We start from the raw sequence: 26004 nt of genomic DNA on the forward strand, positions 1-26004 counted from the left end.
AGTCGCTGTTAAAATCTTATTGTGTTTGGAACGTGATACGCCGTGCCTTTAAGTAAGTGCTTTTTGTTTATTTTCTTTGCATTATTTGGTGTATTTGATTCAGCTTTAATTTATTGTTGACGGCTTCTTGAATCCGTTTTGATTCGTGCTTATTTTTTTCCATATGAAGCGACTTTTAAATTTTCAGTTTCTCTTCTTGCGTAGGTATAAGATTGCACTGGTAGGATAATCTTTACAGAATTTAAAAATCACACATGTTACTTACAGTAATAGAAGAAGAAGAAGAGGTTATATTTCTAAAACACATGAAGAAAACAATTAAGAAAAAAGTAGGCGAAATAGAGGTATGCAACCAAATTACTTTATACAGTCAGTCACTATTAGTTACATGGCGCAATGTGAAATGTTGTGGTAAAAAAACTATACAACTAAATTTATTTAACCCAAATGTTCAAACCGCACCATTAAAATAATTATTTAATATTAAAACAGCGCTTCAATTACGTAGAAATAAATTAACCTAAATATAAAAGAAAACATAAAAAAATCATATTGAAACGCCATTTTAATGAACTTCCCGCGATTCCTGGCTTTCGTGATAAGGTTTCTTGGAAGCTGCAAAATGTATATTGGTCGGATTCTGGTTTGAAACATCCGCTTTTAAACCTCAATTCCGTCTGCGCATGCCATAAATGCACCACAGACCTTGTGAATATTTTTATTCGATATTTATTCAATTAAAAGTAAATATTTTTTTAATGATCCGCTCTGAAGGTTTTGTAAATTTCGGTTATACAAATGCAGTCACCTCACGTTTCTTATATACAAAGTTCATTGAACAGTTTAATTATTTTTAGCACGATTTTATTTAATCACTTTTATTCAGTTATGTTTTCTTTTAATACAATTTTAAATACTGTAATATTATAAACACGTATTGTGAAATTTGTGAGTTTGTATGTCGTGGAGGATCTCCACAATCAATGTACTTATTTAATACACCTACTGTAATAATAAATGTTATAAATAGATACCTATGCCGGAAACTCAGCAAAGCTGTAATAACTATATATAACTAAAACCTTGTTTTGTTAAAATAATGAATAGAAACACACAGAACATTACAAAATGATCGTATTGAATCCTCAACCATGGGAAACTTAGAACCAACCAAATACTAAACCACCATAATAACACTTTTAATACACCTATGCCGGAAACTCAGCAAAGCTGTAATAACTATATATAACTAAAACCTTGTTTTGTTTAAATAATGAATAGAAACACACAGAACATTACAAAAAGATCGTATTGAATCCTCAACCATGGGAAACTTAGAACCAACCAAATACTAAACCAACATAATAACACTTTTAATACTACCTATATATATTTCATTACCAGATTGCACTATAATGATGTTGTAAAATCATAGTAAGTGTAAATCTAACCATAATAGTGAGCTATTGCTTTATGTACATCAACATACCTACTATACATTAATCTTGATGAACTTTACCGTGGGTTAATATCGCATCTGTACAAATGGAGTTAACATTATTTATTTGCTGTTTCATATATTAATACTTTATTGTGGTGCAATAAAGTATTAATATATGAAACAGCAAATAAATAATGCATTGAAAAATAAAGAATAAAGACAAGTATTTACAAAAGGTCTTATCGGTAATTCAATCGCTTCCAGATAGCCTTTGGTAAGAATGTACTAAGGAAGAATAAAGTGTGTGGTATTAAGTAAATACAATATTAACATTGTTTTAAATTTATTCATAATACATAGCATACACATATTATACTTAGGTAAATAAAATAGAATTCTGCCTACGTTTACAGGAATGAGTTAAGAAATTTATTTATTTATTTTTTTTTTTTAGGAAGATTAACCGTGTAATTTTACATGTTACTTGTCATATTAAGTTATTCTATGCCAATTAATAATCTTAAATAAATAAATTGTAATGTGACTACATATATTTACGTATAAATACGCAGTTATGTTCCCACAGTACGTTATATGTACACAAATTAAACATTATATTACACAAGTAAAGACCCGCGGTTTCACCCGCCGCAACTAGCTCTAACTCGGCTTCGCACGGGTGTGCATACATTTTATATAAATGTTTCCATTGATTCATTCTACCTATTGCTAAAACATTAAAATACTTTGCGTAGTTTAATATATTTAAGCGAACGGACAGCGTAAGCGACTTTATTTTATACTATCTAAAGGTACTTCTTTCTGGTTTAATGTTCATACTGACTTTTTTATTTTTGCTCAGCTTCTAAGGTTTATAGCGTGATATTTAGTCCCTAGATAGGTGATCTGACCTTACTTTACATCCTATGATACTACAATGATGCCCCGCCAATGTATACGTAAACAGGTGCAACATTCCACTATGACTCGCAAAAAAATCCATAAAAACCTTTTCGAAACTGACAAACACTTCAGCTTCACTTCAACTACTAATATACACTATTAGTATAGATTAATTAAATAAACAATTACAAACATATTGTTACATTATGGTGTGCACAGCGTTCGATGACATATGACGTGTACGGTTGATGCAAAGGCGGAATATTGCGTAAGGCATAAGGCAGGCAAGCACGTGCAAACTATCCGACTCGTTAGTAACGTAAACACATTATATGCATTGTTTACATACTGTTTACCGACGGTTACCAATACGAACAATGTATTACATTTTACAATGAAACGTAGGTAGATATTTCATTTAAAAAAATTCATAACGAAGTTACTACCAGATTTTGATACTTTATTTACCAAATAAACAATGATACAATAGCACATGGTTTTATTTGATAGAAGCATTATCTACCAGTCAAACTTTGGGATTAACATTTAGTAATTCATATCATTGTACTAGGGTTTATTAGTTCGTCTTACAAAAACTTAACTTTAATGGTAAGATAAAATTGAAATTTTGTATTTCGTACTTATATCAATGAAAAAAATGTATAACGTTTGTTACTTTATCTTAAAATGTAGGGTTTTATAGGTAATTTCAAAATATTAAATAGAATTGCTAACAATCGTAAAAACTGGTTACGCTTTGTACTCTCAAGAAAATGGTTTTATTTTCTTTTTTACAAATAAGTAAGTTTTGAATTCATTTGGCTATATCTACAGGCTCGCTTCCCGAAATAAGTTATTAATTTGATGTTTGATACGTATGAAAATACCGTAAGCGTATTCAGGAGAATGTTCTGAATTTTACATGGGAATTCTAATAGAGGGTTCTGTCATTCTTCGTTACTTTTCATTAACTATATTTCGCGGCGTTGCTTGTGTGATAAGAAGCGCCTAAAGTGTTATATGTGTACTAAATATCATGTATTTTATAATACAATGTCTCCTTACCATCTATTTAATGACATTTTACGACATAAACATTTATATACAATATAATATCCTACTCATATTTTTTACGTAAATTTTGTAGTTCTGGCTAACTTAGCGACGGAAGTTGAGGCCTAAAACTCATTACCGCTGCACCTTGAGGTTGACTAAGCAGAGTATTTTTTAAGTGTGGGTATCCTATTATAGCATATGTGGTCTCATGCAATCTATTAAATATCAACTTGCGTTTTGAAAATCTTGATTCTTTAGCTACCCCATATTGTGTTTAGAAACGTAAGGATACATCGATACTACAATCCTTGCCTTACATTCTAGAGCTTGCCTAAAATAATTTTGTCTAGGTTTCAGTTCTGTTTTGCAGCTGTGCCGCGTTCACAGAATTTCATATGAATTAATTATTCAAAATCAACGCTTCTGGCGAAAATGTTGCTTTTTTTCGCATGTGACAAGACCGTCCGTGTTAATTACGTGGCGTATCGTAATGCATACATTTGGGGCATGACTAGGGCTGCCAAAAATATTGCTATGTTTTTTTTTTTCAGGAAGATATGTATTTCTAATTAAGTATTTTTACTGCTTACCCAGCGCGTTGTATTTTTTATACAATTTGAAAATCAGAAAAGCAATTCATATAATAAGATTAATTAAATAAAATTAAATTCAATAAATAATTTATAATTAATTATTATTATTCCATGAATAGTTTACTAATATATGTATTTTTTATCCCTGAATAATATTTAAGCAGCAAAATGTATGATTTTATACAGTAGACAACCCTTGTCCAGCCTACATCTGTCTACCGATAACTGACACAACATTATGTTTACAACGAACAAGATATTTCATAGGACTTTAAACTCTATACACATCCACTAATACAATACAAAACAAAACACAGAACTATGCCAGTAACTTGGTCTACACCACCGTTTTCTGGACGTCTATTCGGTGAAGGTTGCCTCTTTTCTCTAGTTACAATTTTCTTAACCCGGTTTCCAAAAGACATTGTAATATATTAATTAATCTCCCAGTTTTGTAATCGTCGCCACAAATTCTTGAAAATTCCGCTAATATTGTATTGAGTCTAAGAAATCCTACATTTCACTAAAATTAGCTGCAGTATCAGTTTCCATGGCCTAGATCTTTGGTAAACAATATTATACAGGCTTTACATAATATTGCGGATTCAAGTATTTTTCTAAAGCGCTCGTATTATAACGTTCCTTATAAATATTGTTATATGTAGATGCTTAGATGTAAAGGGTATATGCCCTTTAAAGGGTATCAAGGCTTACGTATGAATAAGATAGTATTCTTGAGCCTGAAGAAAACATGTGGAAGTTCGAAATCGAATTTCGAACTTCCTTTATGACTAACCCTGTATATATCCAGTCATAATATTTACAATGTATATTATTAATAATGAAGGTACATTTCAAAACTGATTTATAGTAAACTAAACGCCGCCTAGACATATTTTACTTGTACAGAACATTTATTCTCATATAGTATTTGTTCAGAGTTTGTAAATGTTTAATTACATGTATTTATAAATATAATTTCATTATATAAAAATTTCACAAGAGTTTCATACGATGTACTTAAATGTCGCAAACACGGTATGATTTGCCACGTGTTTTTTTTTTAACTTAACACGTGGAAAACGTACAAACCATGTATCTATTGAGAAAGAGGGAGATACTTAGAAATAAATATGTAAAAAAAATGTTCTGCAATCGGTGATGAGATGACGGTGAAGTCATATCGAACACACTAACTTAGTTGTTGATGATAACATTATATGTTTATCTGTTAACTTTGTAAATAATTAAATTGCAAGATTTAAGTTTAAACATTGCAGAGGTGATTATTTAATAAAAAAGATATAGTGAAAACTATGATCGAAAGAACCAGTCTGATTGATTTCACAAAACATGACATGTAAAAGAATGTAAATAATAAGAATAGGATAAAAATCTTATATCCAATCAATCTATTTAAAAATAATTCTGTTTAGTTTCAAGATCATATAGTTACTGATCGTTTGTCTGTTTGTATGACCGCAATAATACAAAAGAACTGCCGACTGACAGACAAGCTTTGACGTATTGATAAAATACAGGATTTCAGTGATTGGATTCTGTCGGGCTCGCTTTGTTATCGAAATGTATTCACGCTATTATATTTTGATAATGTTTTCCTGTATACAGTCTATAGCCATTGTTTATGTCTATGTCTATGATTGAATTACTCTGGAATTCCAATCCAGTATAAAATACTAGATGTTAACCGCAACTTCGTCTGCTTTTTTTGATATGAAATATACCAAATGTCCATCTTTATACAACTAGCTGCGTCCGCGGTTTCACCCGCGTGAAATTTATAGCCTGTGTTATTCTGATGTATAAGCTATGTTATTGTAAAGTTTCATTAAAATCCCTTCAGTAGTTTTTGCGTGAAAGAGCAACAAACGTTCATCCATACTCACAAACTTTTGCGAATATTATTAAGATTAAGATAATTAAATAGGTATTTAATATGTGAAGATAGATATCTTCATACAATTTGTGAAAAGTTAAATATATCGAGAGACACACTTTCACATTCAAAGTTAAAGTCAGAATTGTTTACTTATTTAAGGACACTTAGGCCGTTTATGCATATCCATTTATTAGTATGCTTACAGTCCAGGTCGGCTAGCTACTGTATTTGTGAGCTGGCAAGAAACTTAACTAGTACATTTTTCCTGGTACAGTTTCAATCTTTGAAATAATACAACAAATATTTATGAAATTACTATGAAATATTGCGAGATATTTGACCTAAGTATCGGATATACTCGATACCAGCAAATGCATTCCGTTACCATCGAACTCGTAACCTAGTTGCGCATACGCAGACATCTATTGTTTCGTTCCATTACACGCAACCGACAGCCCAAGGCCGTGGACACCTTTGTGAGCCCGTACTTGTTCGCAATCATCTTTATCATATATACGTTGTATTAAATGCACGATATACATAATGAATTAATTCATAGTCGTATTAAATGATTCTACAGAAAGTTGGCCCTTCAATATTAATAGTTTACGTTTTAGCAAGGTTTACATTACGTAAAACGTAAACTGTGTTAATACTGCTATGATTAGTACGAGCATGATATTGTGGTGGTAGATGGTATTGGTTACGTTATAGATGGTTTTATCAAGTTTAGAATAGGAGAACACAATTTGTCTGTTTCTTGTGTGTCAATTTTTTTTCTGTTCATCTATTCTGATGATTTTTTTAATAGCTGGTGTTTCTTATATGCCTTACACAAATTTGAACAAGATCTGACCTAGTTATTGCGATAACATTAATAATGCAATTAAAGTGGTTTGGTTGATCTGAACACGGTATCATACTCTTCAACCGTTTGCAATAATACCTCTGATATTTTGTTTTGTATCTAATTGCAATGGCAAACACAACTGATGGCTTATCTGAAAGAACACAGATGCTATGCCCCTCTGTACCTTGTAATTACACCGCCTGAATGTGGTTGTTATAATTTTAAAGTACTACGCATATTACTGTGAAGGTTGGTACTGCAAATTTGCAATTAAATTAGTAATATTTGAATTCATTTTATTAAGATTTTTTTAGTTTAGTTATTTATTTTTTTATATAAGTATTGCTAAGTAAACATATGATTTGCTGATTTTTGAATGAGACTTCCTGGCATTTATTCATTAATTTAAATGTATTATATAAATATAAAGTGACGGACTTCTGAGTATATATATATATATACTCGCGGACCCCCTAGTGATCTGTGGACCACAGGTTAAGAAACACTGGTTTAGATCATTTAGTTAGGATATACTTTTGTACATTTCAACTGTTTGTAATAATACCTCGGATATTCTTTACACGTCAGTGTTATCTAATTAATATTTGGCACAAGTGTAGAGTTGTAAGTTACTCGATTACAACTCTTGTCGGTTGACTGAATTTCAGCGTTCGCAAATTGAGTACTCCATCATCTTTCATATTACGACGTAACCGTGACCCAGATAGCATTTTTAAATGACTGTCTTATCTATATCTACGTCTATATATAGATAACTGTCTCTAGTCAAGTCTAGTTATAACTGTTAATTAAAATGTTGACAGTATAATACTCTCTTTAAATTATAATTGACACTAATCTCTGGAAGGATTAAATAATTTGGAAGTTCAAAGGATATATTTATGGAAGGAACATTATCAATGTTCTTACTTTACTGCGACATGTAAAACGTAAATAGAGGTGTTCATATTATTAAAACAGTTTATTGCAATTTAACATTATTTTACAAACAAAAATTAAATATTTTTAAATTGACATAAGAATATTTAAAATAATAACGTAACCTAGAACCTCTACAATACATACTGTAGTAAATTTTACACAAGTAAAATTTGTTGTATAGGTATAGTTATTAAATATATATTGAACATACATAATACATATATATTGTTAAAAAGTCTTTCGGGAAATCTGATGAATTGACCACAAGGGACTAACTGATTTCACTTCATGCTCATAGTAACATCCTCCACTAGTGCGACACAGACGTATCTTCGTCAGATCGAGAAGGAGAAGCATGTCATGATCATCCAATAAAAAAAATTGTGATAACTTGAGGTGTTCTGAATGCTTGATTATAGCCACTGTTGTGTAAAAAATAAGGTTTACCAAACGTGTGGACGATGCATAAGGAAATCAGTATGTTGATTGTAAAGTTGTTTATGACGCGTAACATCCGCTGTGTACGGTTCACTTTGCAAATTATTGTTTTAGAACAATTTTAAGGCCCTGTTTGCGTAAAGGTTGTTAGATCTCTGGTTATACGTAAATTTATACTTTTACACTGTCACGCTGTATGGAAAATTATGTACGCAGTTAGGCTGGTTAATAACATAAGATCTCTTACTTTGCCGCTTCTTCGCTATTGCTAATATTCTTCGATTTACCTAATGTGTAATTAATTTAATTTTTAAAAGATGAGTGCGGAGTAGCGTGATTTTCGTATAACGTACCTTTTGTAAAATGCTGTACATTTTTGAGTAATTTGTTCTATTTATACCTAATGTATACCAATGTTAGAAATAATGGTGAATTATTTTTTGTTATTTTTATTAGTAATGCTATATAGTTCTAACATTTGAATTTTTCTCACCTATAAATATGATTTCTTACTTACTATATATCATACGTAGTAATGCACTACAAGCTACAATTTGCCGCCTGTAAACTATAGTATACAGAAGTATGATGTTCCTGATCACGTTGTGTACTAAAATATCCATGCTCCCGTGACGTCACTCTCCATCAATCACAGGTTTCCTGTGGTCGTTAGACGTGACACTTGGACTATTGGTGACCTATTCAAGTGTTCGAAACAACTGAGAACTTTCCAAAGCTGATGCCACCAATTTGAATCTTAATTCAATAACCTTAAGGGTTTTTGAAACGTTTCACTAGTTGTCGAAGGTTTATTACTAGGTAATGAACAGACTGTCATAACATATTACGTTCGTGATGGTGTGATTGGGTCATTAGACGATCCACATAATATAGCCGTGTAATGAGTTATGAGAAATTTAACGCGATACATGTTAGTAACGTGATACTACCGTACTATCACGGTACACTACCGTAGTATCAGGGTACTAACATGTATCGGTACTGATAGTACTGTACAAATAAAGTACTTTAGGTCTAGCGTAGAATAATGATTAATACATTTTTTTATTACATATGGAAAATCAAAGTCACTTGCTGGCAATAACGTTTTAAAAGTAGCCTATCATTAATGGTTATTTTCTCTGGAATCTTAACTTTAAATAAATTATTAAAAAAATAACATATTTTTTAGTAATATCAATACGAATATTTTCGAGAAGCTTTGAGTAAAGTCGTCTTTATGGTTATTCCATGCTAGATGTAACTGTTATTAGGCAGATATTGTATATGAATATTTTACTACTTTGAAAAAAGGAGATTCTTAATTCGACTGTATTTTTTGTTACAAGATACTGTGGCCAATCTACGTCGATTTTTTATTTTTACTGAACTGGTTATTACTGTGTTGGTTTCATAATAATTTCTCATCGTTCATGTAGGTTTTATTATAGAACGAAATGTTTTTAATTTTTCATGTACAGAATTTGTCAATTCTTAGAAACTAAGTCGTCTTTCGGTACGGCGTTTACAAGCTAATTAGAATCTTAGGAACTTTGCCAAAAATAAGAAAATATAGCTATCCGTCATCAGTGGCACCCTCAATATTTGTATAATTGAAGTCAACTTTGCCGACTTCAATTCACAAATTTTCAATTCACGAAAACGCGTGTATTTACACGCGTTTTCGATCCCGATAAATTTCGATCGAATCCCAAAAACATTTCAATTCTACGACACGTTACGAGATCATCTCCAGTTCTGTTCTCAATTTTGATTCTGTTATAATAATAATGAATTGTTAAAAACTGTCTATTCTTTTGAATAGATAATAACAACGCGGACCCGGCTACGCGTTGGTGTGCCTAAGGTTCTTGAATAAAATAATATTGCTATTGCGACTATAAATTGAGATACTATTCTATCTTTTAAGTTGGATCAAATTGCACACAATATACAAATCAAATTTGCAATCAGTTCAGTAGTTTAGGAGTCCATCGTGAACAAATAACATGACACGTAATTTTTATATATAAAGTTAAATAATAAATAAAATAAATGATAAATCTTGTAGTGAAAGATTTATAAAATAACTCTTTTCGTAACTTACTGTGACTTGCTACTTTGTACGTTACAATTACGATAAAATATAGTTCGTTTTATATATAAGACATAGTTCACTCATGTACGAAGTTATATTCAAATTTCTTAAGCCATTTAGGTTTATTCAGGAAGAAGCCTACAAACATCTATTAAAATATCCGTTCAGTATTTAAGCTTGATCGAGTGAAATAAATAAAAATATCTTTTTAAAATTATTACATTCAGTTTGCACGTAAAAACATCATCGATCTTAGTAGTTATTATACTACTACTTTCAAAATATATATTCCATTTTTGACGAGATGGAGTCTCCTCTCCTTCTCGTCAAAAATGGAGGAATTTCCCTACCATGATGGCCAATTCAATATAGTGTTATTTCTAGTTCCACTCTGTATTTGTTTTGTTTCCCAAGTAATCTCTTACAACATCCTAAAGATAAAGTGCAGTGACACATTGTACCTATTCTTATGATCACACTACATGTTTACTACAGGTTAAATAATACTTGTAGTTTATACCACTGGTCTTTTCACTTTATTATCCATACACGTTCTTATTAAACCCCAACCATAGTCTCCACTTCTCTGCATGACACATCCATACCAAGACAATCGATTACTTTGTAACTTCTTTGTTATTGTACACATGTATATACATAAAAGCTATATGTATTTTAGCAGACCTGTCTAGCGTAAGCCGCACCATAAAAACATTGTTCATGTAATTTACACTGATGACACGATTTTGATGCAGAAATCATCATGTCAACAGTGTCTCAGACTTCGAGTCATCGCCATTTATTGGGCCTTGGCCAATAACGCCCGTGTTTCTCTGAATTCAGGGGTTTGACTTAGTAGAGTGTTTTCTGTAGAAAAACGTCTAATTTGTACGATATAAATTTGAATAGTTCGTTGACACTCAAAGGAGGTAAAGACGATTCCTGTTACAAAAGTTTTCTTTGCCAAAAGGATATAAATTATACGGGAAACTACTATTTCAGTTATTTGATCATTCTAATGTAAATGTTTGCAATGTCACTACAACATTACGACGATTACGATTATTATTGTTTGTTATGAATAACGAAAGACTAAGTGTGTTGTATATGTTCTATAGTTTAGGAGCAGACATAACTATGTAATATGGCGTTGTTGTATTGTATATATAAAAGAAACTGATTCACCTGACGGTAAGTGGCATTCGACGCCTATTTATATGGACAAAACCACGAACAACGCTTCATGAAACTGCCATAGTATCACTTATGCGTTGCTATTCAGGAGAACTAAAATTTCATGCCCACGTACATTGTAATCTCGACCTTTAACCAAATAAAGTTTACAAGTAAACTGCTTGGCGACTGATATAGGTGACACAGAGGTACCCAAAGTGACGACTTTTACAAAGACTACCACGAGAATATGTGCGTATTAATGTACATTAATCAATTTTTCACTGAATTAACTTCTCAACAGTTCTTAACAATGCTATCCATAATGCTTCATAAACACCATACAGTTTAACTAAGACAATGGGCTATCGGCGCACCTGCGTCACCACACGGTATATGTGTTACCGCCGTTACCTTTACATGTTTATAACAATAGTGATCTACAGTGATTTATCGTACTTCCTAGAAGACATTAATATTATAGGAAATATACAGTTTTTAAATAAAGAATGACAACTGTGTAGGTTTATGTCATACAAGCGACTCATCTCGCTTCATGAGTAAAATTATTTTAATTTCTCGGCTGGTTCTATACATGCATGTATTATACATATAAACCTTCCTCTTGAATTATTATCGCTGAAAACTATGTTAAAATCCGTTGCGTAGTTTAAAAGATCTAAGTATGCAGTTAGTGAAAGTAAAACGTTTTTCTTGTACTATGTACAAATATATAAACTCAAACTGAAAAATATTTATTAACATAGAATCTTACGGCCTCTTGTGCACGTCATATTTTTTATCCCTACCGTCAAGTTCGTGAGTATTCAATGTCAAAAAAGTTAAGAGCACACGGACGAAGCCTGGACGGGCCAATAGTAATATACTTAATAAAACTTGACTTGTTCCCATTCAGATCACGTAGGCCAACGAACGCCACTTCCCTCTAATAATCATATGTAGTAATATAAAACGATGTCCATGTGTTGAAGAAGCAAGCTTACAATGAATCACCAGCCTTGTTCATCCTCAGAATATAAGTAGAGGCGATTAAGGGAACGAAGCAAAAAGTTTCGTCCGGTGAAAGGCCAATAAAATTAGAATAGTTCGAAAAAATCGCATCGTTGCAAGAATAAGATATAAAAGAGAATGGAAATTATTTTAGGAATGTAGGTGTTTTTATTTAAGAAAATGATTACTCTATTCAATTCTTACGTACAAGGCGATATGAATGTTATCAATGTGAAAATGTTACCGTTTTACGATTAACCGTCTGTACGAATCTTAATTAAATTTGATGAATTTTTAATATATCACAAGCACGGACATAGACTTTTTTCTATCTTAAAACCAGAAATATTGTATGTATTGGCTACATATAAATAATATAATAAAAAACTGATCATGCTGAAAGAAATCGATTTAAAAAGCCCACACCGCTCTATTTTCGTTATTAAAATGTAAACAACACTAAAACAATATTGAAAGATAAATATAAGCCTATTGCAGATTACGCCACTGTTTTATAGCTACCATATTGCTTATTCGCTTCTATTATATTTTTTATACCGTTGCAATATTGCTATTATTACAAACTGCCTTTTCGGAAACACACACTACATTGCTTTTTCGGTCTAAGCCTGAAGTTTATATTTATAATTTATAACTCTATTGTTATAGAAACACTGACAAGTCAAATTAATCTAGGCAAATACGGTATTTTGACCTCCTTCCATGTTAATTTCACATCAATTTCGCTGTGCATATTAACAAAATATACACAGCGAAATGTAAACTTATCATCAAATATTTTAATAGAGTAATCCAACTCAAATAATAGATTAATAATTGTTAATATTATTTTAAAATTTAAAGAACTTAGGGTTATTACTACTTTTTTAAACTATTACTAAGATATTAGAAGGCATAAAAAATATTCAAATAGGAAAAGACGATTTGAGTTTACTACGGCAACAAACTAAATATTTAAAAATCAACAACAATGATTTTTACTTATTTTATAGATTTGTTGCATGATTATTAATAGAAGGCGTAGATATCTCTAGTAAAATATAGTATAAACACTTATAATCTGTCAATTTATCAGTTCGCAGTACGTTGTATAAAATAAATATACAAAGTTTATGATTTATGAAATTGCGTTTTGGGCGTTCCCTTAAATATTTATACATCAGCTGGTACAATATTAACAGAGAAATGAAATATAATGCCACCACCACCAACAGAACTGAATGTGTAATGAAGTAGCGGGCTATCCGTAGAAATCGATGGCTATCAATGGAAATAAACTCACGTGAGAGTTCGATTGGAAATAGCTCACGATACTTCATATAGAATAGTGGGTATACAACAGGATGACAAATATTTTTATACCTCGAGATGCACAGTTATACTAAATAAATATATAATTAATACTACAGCAAATAATTTACTAAGATTTGATGACAGAAGTAACTAGTGTAGTAAAGTAAAGTGATGAAAAAAGTAAAGAATTACTGCCTTGTTTCTCTTACTTTATAATAAAGTAAATTAGGTATATACAATGTATACTTTACACATAAAGTATTACTTTATATGGGGTATGCAAACACTATAATTAGGTTAATAATATTTGACTGATCTGTTAACTTGAACATAAAGAAGTGAAAAATTCGGATTAGATTTAGGATTGTACTAAAATATTGTTAGATGCTTTTGATAAAGTTAATGTATGTCTGACATATGCTCCATACTCCGTAGTACTCCGTACTCCATAGTATTATATATATTGTTATATTAATGTAATTTTTCTCTCCATTCTCAGGTGATAGACTTCGGTAGCTCGTGCTACGAGACCCAGCGGGTGTACACTTACATCCAGTCGAGGTTCTACAGGGCGCCAGAAGTGATGATGGGCGCGAGGTACGGCATGCCCATAGACATGTGGTCTTTGGGCTGCATACTGGCGGAACTCCTTACAGGTAAGCTCATTTTTGTTTAATTGTAATTGGTATAGCTAAAATACAAAATACAAATACAAAAATGCTGAAGGTAAGTAAGTGATAACCAACGGATATATACATGACCAGCACTATAGACATAACGTAATCATGTATTGCCTGTTATAATTGCCATTCCGAAGGACTAAGATGTCATGCCTCGTATCCAGTATTTTTTCTATATTTAGAATCTCACCCCTCAACACAAACACAGCTTATTGTTCCCTCCTGAACTTCGACCTGTTTTTAGCTGAAATAGACCTTAACAATTTGTGTTCGTCCACTCATTGCACTGCCAAACTATTTAGAATATTCAGAGCATCTGCTATTGGTTGGGCGTTTGGACTGCTAGAATTAGGTACTAAATTTAAAATGCAGAATTGAGAAGTGGTAACAAGCGGCCAGCAAGCAGTCCTGTCAAAGAGGCCGTAACTATACCTACTATTATTTAAATTCCAGAAAGTAGCCGCGGGTTACTTAAATGTTGCTACAATATCCCACTGGATTATGTTTAAAGCTACGTGATGCAATATGTGGTGGATAATATTGTATATATTATGTTTGTATGTCGGTTCTTTATGTACAGAAAGCTATTGCATCTACTCTATAACTATGTAAAATAAATCGATCCAAAAAAGAGTAAAATAAAATCGTATATTTTTCTTATGTCACAAAATTAACAAGTCAAATTTATACAATAGTCTTTAAAGGTAAAAAAAAGAGGTTTTTAAGTGGCCAAAATACACTACCAAGTCCACAATACTATATATAATATTATTAATTATTATAATTTAAAAAAGTTCTTGTGATCATAACTTATCAATTCTTGGGTTTGTCAACAAGTATTTTATATTATTATAGTTATGTTATTCTTTAAATATCTGAATTCGTAATATTGACGCTAAGATTGACTGTTCCCATTTCAGGATATCCGTTACTACCTGGAGAAGACGAGGCGGACCAGATGGCATGCATCATTGAGCTGTTAGGTTTGCCACCACTAAAGCTCATCGAGCAGGGCAAACGGTCTAAGAACTTCATCAGTAGTAAAGGCCACCCGCGATACTGCACTGCCACCATAATGCCAGACGGGAACACTGTACTCAGTGGAGGTAAGTACTGTTTTTTTTTAATGGACGAATATGAAATGGTGTTTCCTCCGCCGTTACCGGTGTACGCTAGAATGACACTAGAGTGAAGGATTATGTAATGAGCATTAATTCAGGTTAGTCGATCGTGAAGGGATTCTGTAGGAATGTACCACGATGGTTTCAAGACTATACGTCGTCCTGATAGATAAGGTAGTATAGTTTGTTTCCAACAGCTAGCAAAGAAATAGGGAACAATGTTATATTTAGAGTTAATAATATCTAATTCTGAGATATAAACATCATAATAGTCTGTAAAAATAGTCTACTCGAAGTACTAATAGGACGCATTCGATGTCGCTGATATCAGCTAGTAATTCTATAAATAAAAGAACGACTATTTACATTTTCACATATTTATTCCAATGTGATTGATGCAACGTACAAATGCTAACATTCTGAATCACGAATACCAGACTCCTACTACATCACTACGTTACGCATCTTGACATTTTTCGTCACTAACGGTATAATGAGTCGATGACGCGTGACTCAACGGTTTAATCAGGTTGTGATTTAAAGAAGTGAGTGGGACATTGAGATCTGTTTACATAGGACAACTGGCCTGTAACTCTAATACGTTAATATGAATCGTAATGCAAATAATCTTGTTTCAAATAAATGTGGAAATTGTTCAAATGGGAATATACTACCATTCGTATGACTGAGATTAGGTTGTTGATTTTGAAATTAGGTTCGTTCTAACAATAGAATCAATTTTAAAGTAAAATTTCATTAAGATGTATTCAACTGTTTATCCGTGATATGTTAAATATCACTTTCGTATTTATAATATTAGTTAGAAGGTGATATTATAATTTATGAAATATCTTTGTATATATTGTTGTAAAATCAGTGGTCTATGGTAGTGGTTCTAGTGGTTCTATCTAATGCAAACCAAAGCCTTGAATTTCTAAAAACTGGACAGGATTTACAACGAGAAAATAAATTTGATTTATATTTTTCGAATATAAATGAGGTTTTTTATACAATCCGTATCCAAACTCGCAATTTATAATGTTGTCTACTCGCTGAAACTTTTACTTTGTATAAATATTAATGTAACATTAATCAACTGTACATTTAATTACGGATAAAATTTAGAATCCCATTAGCCTTCTATCTCCATGTCTTTCACTTGTGAAACCACAGAAGCTGCGAAACATTTGCTGATTAATTAGGTAGCCCAGTGTTTTTCAATCTGTGTGTTGAAGTTGACTCTATGACGACCGCGAAGCCTATCAAGGGGGTCACGGGTAATATAGAAATACAATTCCACGCCTCTCCGCGGTGCCCGACAAACTTACTTAGTCTCGCTATATCAGGTCGATGTCAACTTAAGATGTTAAATCATATTCGGATGTGTGTGTCCTATGGTGGGCGGAGGCAGAGGAATTTGTCAGAATTATCACTATGCATCGTCCAGAGGAGGCCCCGCACACACAGCGTACTGCCGTCCGTAGAAATCGCGATTCGAAGCATTTAGGCGGAAAAGAGGAATACGAATGGGACATTTAACTTGTAGGAGTCCTGTCAGTCGCTCATCTAGATTGTCCCCCGCAGCAAACAAGGCGTATATAATACATTTTTCTATCCCTAAAGAGAGCCAAATACTAAATGGTAACTTATTCATAAAGGTTGAACAGCACTGAGTGTAGGCCATGTTTAAACGCGCTCTCAGCTTTCGGGGGCGTTAATGCGGGAAGCACATGTAATCAACGTGCATGCATGCATTTCGCTGAATATGGATGAAGTAAACGAATCTTATTAGCATATAGATGGGGAGGTTCTAGCTGCTTATACCTACCGTTAGGATGCAATCTCGAGAGAGAATTTTTATAATCGTTGCTTCACTTATCTTTATTGAAATAGTTATTGTCTCTTTTTGCTGAGCATATTTTGTTCATTACATATAATTAGATAAGATAGTTTGTTTTGGGAATCCTTTGTGTATGTTACAAATTCAACGTAGGTTCATTCAAAAAAACATTTCAATGTTTTTTTTTAGGTAGCATTGTGTGCATTCATTTAATAGAGTAGGTATGATTTTAGTATTCATTCTAGTAAATATTAATGTCAGTCGTCCTAGTTTAAGGTATATTATCATTACAAATAGTATTCATTTAAATAAATACATTTATTCATATACAGTTTTTACAGTATGTATGAATAGTAAGTAAAAGTATTTATTTCTATTTTATGTAACTCTCGAATAAACATTTACTGCTTGCACTTGTGCGAACTTGTATAGTACAATAAACTTTCAGTATGTGACGTCGAATGGAGAAACTTGTCTGTAATTCTGCTAGTATCATATAAAATAATATATCTTGTATTCCTTATTAAAAAATCACAGTCAAGTATGTTTTTAATTTTTTTACAGACTTGTAGGTCAATGCACTGCTTTTACAAAACTGATTACAGCTTTAATGCTATTAAGTTTTAATGAAACAATAAAGTTTAGCGCCACTTACGCCATTCGCTGTGAATGGGCCCTAAAGCTGATATTGTTGGGGGACTGCCAAATGATGATGTTCAGATAATACCATGTTGTTTGTACGTCTGTCTGGGTGTTGTATTACCGGTTAGTTATTTCACGAGACATCCAATCTAATCGTACTATGTTAGTTTTCTTAACCTGGTTTATTGATTTCTGTGATTCCAATATTTTTAGCGTTAATTGACTTGTTTACCTTAAATCATTCGATTACATTATTTCCCCTAGTTTTGTATATGATTTCAAATAATTAGTGTGCCAATTTTCATCTAAACAGAAATGTAGGAAACAGATAAGGCAAATACTATTTGACATCACGTTACAATTTGCGCATTTATTATTTATTTATATTTACGCGAGGAATAAAGCGGAGTGACAATAAATATGTGCAAAAGCAAGTGTCAGCTAGTCATAATATACTACTATTTACTGACCATACTAGGGCTCACTGTATTAGAACTATTACTATTTTATATTTTACATACAAATAACTATATCCGTATTGAATGTTATCTAATGATTAATTGTATTAATTTGCAGGCATGTCGAGGAGAGGTAAACCACGCGGTCCGCCCGGGACCAAGAGTTTCGTCACAGCCCTAAAGGGATGTCAAGACAAATTTTTCATTGATTTTATTAGAAGGTGAGCATTTATTTCCTTTAACTATGATATCTATTATATTGATAAAGCGGGTCAAGCTGAAAACTAAATTACAGAATAGAAATGTAATATGTAAAATGAACTAACAACATCTACTACTAAAACAACTACTACAAAAGTTGCCTGTAAAAATCGCTACTTAGCGATAACACCGCCCATTGTTAACTCTGTTATAATTATGACTTTGCATTTTTATTTTAACATTTGTTTAAAAAAAAAGCAAATTCTTGCGTTGTTTTTAAACAGCAAATTGTTCGTTTGCTTTACAAATGAATAGTAGTATAATAAATACAGTCAAAGGTGCTTATATTAAATTACATTAATATCGGTCAATAATTTAAATAATAGTAGTGTTAATCAAACATCGTATAACTCAGGTGCCTACATTGGGACCCTGAGTTGCGGCTGACGCCGATGGCGGCGCTGCGGCACGCGTGGCTGCGGCGCCGCCTGCCGCGGCCACCGCACGACGAGGACGCGCCGCCAGCGCTCAACCACAACCACGTTAGTATAGCGCACCAGGTCAAACGCCTCGCCCAGACTAAGTGCACAGACAAATAGGTTTGTTTATATCGCTTCTTATGTTCTTTTTCTAACGCAGATGCTTGTAAATTGTAAACATAGTAGAAATGGGCCACATTCTGTTAATTAATCTAATAGTATCTAAAATGATCTTGGGTGTCTATAATTCTATCGTGTGGCAGGTAGAGAATATACTAAGACTCGTAATGTGGGTGTAAGTTTAAGCGAAATCCAATCTGCTGACCCAAAGATTTGCCTACTTTTTAGCCCCACATTTTCACTAAAATACTTAATGATTAAGTATTCCTTTAAATAATATCGAGGAAATATTTCATAAGGTGAATATTTCACTATAACCAGTTCAAATATTTTCCGGCGAAATACTATAAAAATATTCTTGGGGCATTATAAAATCATTCAAAAATTCGTTGTAAATTGTTTATGCATTACTATAGTAATACATTATAATTTACTGTGTATTATATATGAAATTGTTTTTAGATCAAATACTAATATAAAGCCATTAGATCAAATATAAAGCCGAATCATAAGAATATAAGGCTTATTATAAAAATATTTTTATGCACACACAATTGCAGGACATAACACAGATGAAATAAAAATTACCCATACCTATGAAAGAAAAAAAACTGTTAAAAGAATATACAACTAAGTAGAATTTATTAATATAAAAGTTAAAATTATAATATATAACATTCGAGGACTAACTACTACATGATCATGAGATAGTTAAACAAAAGAAATTGTAATTATGGTGTAAAGAGTGTGGTGTAGAGTTCTATACAAATTAGCAGAATTGTGGCCCCATTAATAAGTGCCAAGTCTAAACGATTGTAGCAACACAGATATCGCATTATTAGTAGTTTTAATAAATTTTTATATCTATATTTTTAATTGTACTGGTGCTTATTTCATATTGACTTTATTTATATTTAATATATCATGTAATTATTAATTTAAAAATAAATTTAACGTATTTACATCATAATAACAAATTCATATCACCAAAATTCACCAGAATCATATTTATTTATCCATTTTTTATTGTGTTCATTTATTTAGCCTTACTGTATTTATAATGATTTTTATTCTAGTAAATTTCATGTTGAATACATTTTTTATTAGTAATCATTACATTTAAAATAATTGAGTTAAAAGTGTTCGCTTTTCTCAGTTATAAATAAGAAACATCTACCTGAAACTTTTTATGTTACAAACCAAATTTATTATCTGTGATTTAGCCTTTTAGCCATAATTCGGTTTACAAGCATCTGTCACAATTACTATAAGTTGCTCTATTATTTAACACTAGCTTTGATATATTATTTATTTCATGTGCATTGTAAATAAATAGTATGACATTGCGAATTTGCAGTTTTGTTCTAATTTTAATTTATTGCTAACATTATTTGTATGCTTAGTGAGAGTCCGCAACGATCAAATGTAATAAAACAAATTATTAAATACAAATCTTATTATATTATTACAAGAAAGTTTGAGAATATGGATGGATGGATGTATTTTACTCTTTCACGGTAAAACTACAGATCGGATTTTAATGAAACTTTACAGTAATATATGTACCTAATTATTAAACTTCTCTGCTTATTAAAGTATTAAAAATAAACCGCAAGCATGTTTAATACTAGATGTATTAAATGTATTAGACAGAGAGCTAAATGAGTTTCTTCATCAGAATAACACATAGACTATAATGTAAACAGATATTACGTGAATTGGGCGAAATTAGTGCTAAATATGAAGTAAGTGTGATGCAGACAAGTTGTGTGCCATTTGTATAGTATATTGTATTTGTGAGTGAACGTACGTTTTAATTTGTTTTATTGGAATTTGTTCTGCGGACACAGCTTTAAGGACTATCATACGGATTAAGAGTGTGCTGCTTTTAGCAACTGTCTACTTAATATTGTTACGAATTATTATAAACCTTAGTATCTCTATATAAGTGTGGATTAAGTTTTTTGTCATGTCTCAAAATTTCTTATTAATAAGTGTTTGAATTCTTTTATTTTAATGTAGGTATGATATTAGTTTAAAGATTTAATTTATAAATTTTTAATAGTAATTAATATTTATTCGTAATGTGGATCTTTATTTATATATTTACATGCCAGCTTCAGGGTATGCAGACAGGGTTGGGTACTCCTATACTTTCATAAAACCTATTACTAATTTCGCCTACTTTCAAATTCTTATTTTTCACTTCAATTATGGAAACTCGTCTATACTCCATGAGACTGTATATGATGTATCTCATTATGATAGTTTACGTCTCCACGTAGTTATATTCTCTAAATGCCCCAACCAGTGTAACGTGCACTTCGACATTTTCTCTCTCTCTCTCTCTCTCTCTCTCTCTCTCTCTCTCTCTAATATGTATTCGTATCTAAAACGTTAATCTATTCATATAATAAAAAAATAACCGATTACTGTATTTATGTATATTGTTGGGTGACGTATTCGTATTAAAACCCAAAACAAATATTTTTGAAATGTCTGTCTGTACCTTTATGCGCGATCTCAGAATACTAGGGTATGCTTACAAGTTAGTATTTGTTTGCAATCGGTTTACAAACAAAAATAATTTACGGGTACGAATATTTAGTGCCAGTGGGGTCTGCGAATTATTGAAATAAATATTATTTCTTATCTGTTATACTAAGAATTTCTTCCCTATTATCATACCTTCCCATCATTACCTTATGGAAGCATGCTTTAGGTGGTTTTTATGACAAATAAATGGCCTTCTCTTTATTCTCTTTTTTCTATTATCTTCCTTTTTCTCTATTTCTATCAAAAATCATGGATCAACTAATGCCAGGAACTTTTCATTTGTCATTTATTTGATTGAATGTTATTGGTGGAAATTAATACATAAGTGTAGTTGTCATATTATATTATTGTTCAATGCTTATAAAATGTACAATATAAATATGGATAAAATAACCTAACATTGTAATTCAGTATTATATAATTTTTAAAGTTTTGTATTATAATACATTATATGACTTCATGCCAGATGTTTTATAAGGTAAGCAGAGAGAACTCAATGTCATATCTCCTTACTTTGTTATTTTGGATTATTCCTCAATTATAACTCGACTCATGCATGCATCCAGTCTTATATTATTTTTTTAAGACAATAAATCATAAAATGTACATATCAAAAATGACGCAAATTGTTTGATATTTAAATTTCATGTTTTAATACAAATATTGAAATATTACGTCAGAAAATTTAGACCTCTCCCACCAGTGGGAGGATTCTAGATTTCATTTTTTTTTTACTATTGTATTAGATCACGCGTTAAGAAGTCGATAAAGTGTGACATATGTGTGTTCATATGTCAAACAAAATCATACGTTAAGGGGTTGATCACTGTATCGACCCCTTAACGTATGATTTCGTTTATAGTTTACCCCAATTTACATTTTCTTTAGTAAATTAACGTCAAGTTGTTAATGTACAAAAGAAAATGTATGTAATAGTGTATAGTATAGTATTATATTAAAAAAAATACATGTTGAGTTTAATTTACCTAAAGTATTCAAATCTGACCCGTATTTATTTCTAATCTGTAGTTTAGAATATTCAAGAAAAATTCAAGAGTACTACTTGTTTACGAATTTATTATTATGCTATCGATAGTGTTTACTCCTGTAGATATTAACTTCTAGATTGTACTGTACTCTTAGACAATTACATTTATATTTTTAATTTGATGACGGAATGGTGGTCTTGTTTACGCTGTGTACGCAAGTGATTAGTGAGGCAGTTAGGCTATCTTGATAAATTCACATAGAATGAACCTGAGCAAATACAGATGCAGTGTGGGACGGACTTCAACGGATAACGGGACCACTATTCCCTTTTACTGGCTCTCTCATCTCCCCAAGTACTTACATTCTATTTAGTATGTTGTAATATAGGGTGTTACCAGCGATGGTGTGAGCATGTGGGCGGTTTGGTTGCAGACGAGCAGTTCGGGCGGAGCGGGGGCGGCGGCGTCGTGCGCGGCGGCGGTGGGCGCGGGCGTGGGCGGGGGGGTCGCCGCGGCGGCCGCCGGCGCCCGCGGTGGCTCCCTGCGGACGCCCCTCGCCCGCACTCCCGTCACCTTTAATGCCTCCCACGTCGCCAGTTAGTACACACTACTATACTTCCAAATAATGACGTGACAGCAACCTTCTAAGTTTCTATAAAGGGCTCTTTAAAATGGCAGAAGACTTTGGAAATGTTTTATGTCCAGCAGAGGATAGTAACAAGCTGATATTGACGATAGTGCGAACTGGCTGTTGTATTAAACGAGTCTGTTTTTTCTGGCTGACCTTACATAGGCGTGCTAGGTAGGCCTCGGTCAGGCTGATTTCCGAACTATAGTGCCCTATATTTAATATAATAAATACTACTACTGAACTCTAATGAAATATAATATTATCCGAACTGATTCAGTCGTCGACAGTCAACACTAACAAACTCCATTGCCATTTCTAAGAAATATGCTTAACAATATACGACTTTTTCGCAAAATCTAATCTCGGATAGAAATCTATCAACTGCAATGTATATTTTGGCACAAAATGTTTATGTAGCTGTTATATGCTTGAATTCCAGAAGCGAAACTACAAGCGGCGTTGTCTGAGGAGAGCGGGTCGTCGGGCGCGGTGAGCGGAGTGAGCTGCGTGAGCGGCGCGAGCGGCGCGGGCGGCGCGAGCGGCGCCAGCGGGGCGGGCGGCGCGGGGGGCGCGGGGGGCGCGGGCTGCGGCGCGCGGTACTGGCCGCCCGGCAAGCTGCCGCACCTGCCCGCGCCCTCCTAGCGCCCGCCCTCCGCTCGCCGCCTAGCCAAGGTACGAGTTCGCTGCGTATACACTCTCCCAGTTACTAAGTCACGCGAGCATTCTGCTCGTAACTCTATAACCATCTATAGACTGTTTTAATGTATTTAGCAACTTTTTTTTTAAACTTAACAAGCATTTTATAACTTATTGGTTTTTACTACAAGTGCTATGTCTGCAACTGTAGGTCTGAAATTAAAGTGGACGATAAACCAGCAGAACTGTTTATAAATTATTCGTCAATAAAAATTCTGCCGTCCACTACATTTATTTAATATTCACATTTTGTATACAATTTCTGTTTAAGTCGCAAATGTGCCAATGGTATACGATGGCTTGACATCATTGAACAATGGACACGATGAAGTCAGATCAGTTAGCTCAATGTTTCGAATTTACGAGAAATCCGGGGATTTCCATTGCCAACAATGAGGCCACTAAACCCCAATACTGAGAACGTATTTTCCCATCGCTAACATGAGAGCTATAGGTAACAGTAAAGTAACATGTAGCCGTGTGTGTTGGCAGGTGTCGTCGCTGGAGGCGCCTCGACGCGCGACCGCGGCGGCGGGCGGCGCGGGCGCGCGGCTCGAGCTGGAGCGGCGCAGCCTCGACCTGGAGCGCGAGCTGCGGCCCGGCCGCCACTCGGACGCCTCGCTCGACGACCGCCACCACCTCGTCTGATACCGCTCGCCTCCGCCCGTCGCCGCCCGCACTCGCCGGACTCTGGGAAGCCGGCCCTCGATTCGCGAACCTCCGCTCGACCCAATTGTGGCGTCCGCGTTCTCTCTCTGTCCCCAGAACGTCGTACATGAGAGTAAATGTAGGTCCGCACCGACCGAATCCAACGAGACCGACGCTCGAAAAACCAAGAATTGCAGTTGGTCATTCTGTTTTTGATTCGTTGGCTTTTGTCGTTGCGGACGCGACTTTAGACGCACGCTCCTCATGTTCCTATGTAGGTATGTTGTATCTATGCGGCGGCGACCACCGTCGTCCCCGACGAGCGTCCAACCTAGTGCGTAGAGGCAAAATTGATCTCAGTAATAAAATAAAGACTATGAATAAGTATAAAGGACATCTAGTGGAATTGTGCGAGTAATAACGTGTTTTACTGTTTTCTATGTATTATACATATAACGTAAACGTAAGGACGTACGATGTCGGATGTGTCGGTGTTAGTGCCTACTAAGTCTGGTTTAGAATTAGGAACCTCGACCACTATTAAGGGAACTCTTTGATCATTTTACCGAAACGACATGTAAGCTTCCGAGAGTTGAATTTTTTTCGCTCACGCTTCGCTGTGAAGTGTTCAGTATGAATTCGTAGAATCTTGCAGCGTATTACACAAGATTTTAACTGAATTTTTTTGTACGCCATGCCAAAATTGGAATGACGAGCAGTGCACTGGTCGACGCCATACGAAGTCGATATATAATTATAGACCTTAAGTTGATGCGTATAATGTTTATAGTTTAACGATGCCAATGTTATATATGTTATAGGTGTACTAGTGCGCTGCGACGTCCCATGACACTCGCCTCGGGACTTACAAAGTCCCGAGACGGTGTCACAGTTCAGGAGCGATAATTTTTTTTATAATAAAAAAAATATATATAGAAAATTCCCTCTCGAAGCCGTAGATTAAGCGAAACTCTTATTGTGTGTGACTAAATAACATAACAATTTTCTACAAAATCCGTTTTTTTTTGTAATTAATTTTGTAATTTGACTAAGTTCAATCTCGTGTTATAATTTACTTTCTCAAGTGATATAGACATTGTATTAGTAACGAAATGGTGACCTTATACTCGGAATTATTAAAGGATATAAGGGTAGTTAGTTACAAGGCCTTTGCTAATTTTAAGAGCTACGCTATGCTATTTTTATTTCAGTGAATAATAGCAT

The 26004-nt window shown here is 33.3% G+C and overlaps 1 protein-coding gene across 1 annotated transcript in view; it reads left to right on the forward strand.

The window, feature by feature from the left end:
- The window catches only part of LOC131851785 (dual specificity tyrosine-phosphorylation-regulated kinase 2), a 159126-nt gene extending 135819 nt beyond the window's left edge, over positions 1-23307 (forward strand). Inside the window, exons 2-6 of the mRNA XM_059202339.1 lie at positions 14219-14375; positions 15320-15505; positions 18579-18681; positions 19077-19260; positions 23239-23307. Coding sequence (XP_059058322.1) covers positions 14219-14375; positions 15320-15505; positions 18579-18681; positions 19077-19260 — 630 coding nt within the window. The 3' untranslated portion in view covers positions 23239-23307. The remainder of the gene's footprint in view (positions 1-14218; positions 14376-15319; positions 15506-18578; positions 18682-19076; positions 19261-23238) is intronic.
- The last annotated feature ends 2697 nt before the right edge of the window (positions 23308-26004 follow it).

This window comes from Achroia grisella, unplaced genomic scaffold, assembly GCF_030625045.1.
Source record: "Achroia grisella isolate CSIRO2021 unplaced genomic scaffold, CSIRO_AGI_Agris_v1 utg1174, whole genome shotgun sequence".
Lineage (NCBI taxonomy): Eukaryota > Metazoa > Arthropoda > Insecta > Lepidoptera > Pyralidae > Achroia > Achroia grisella.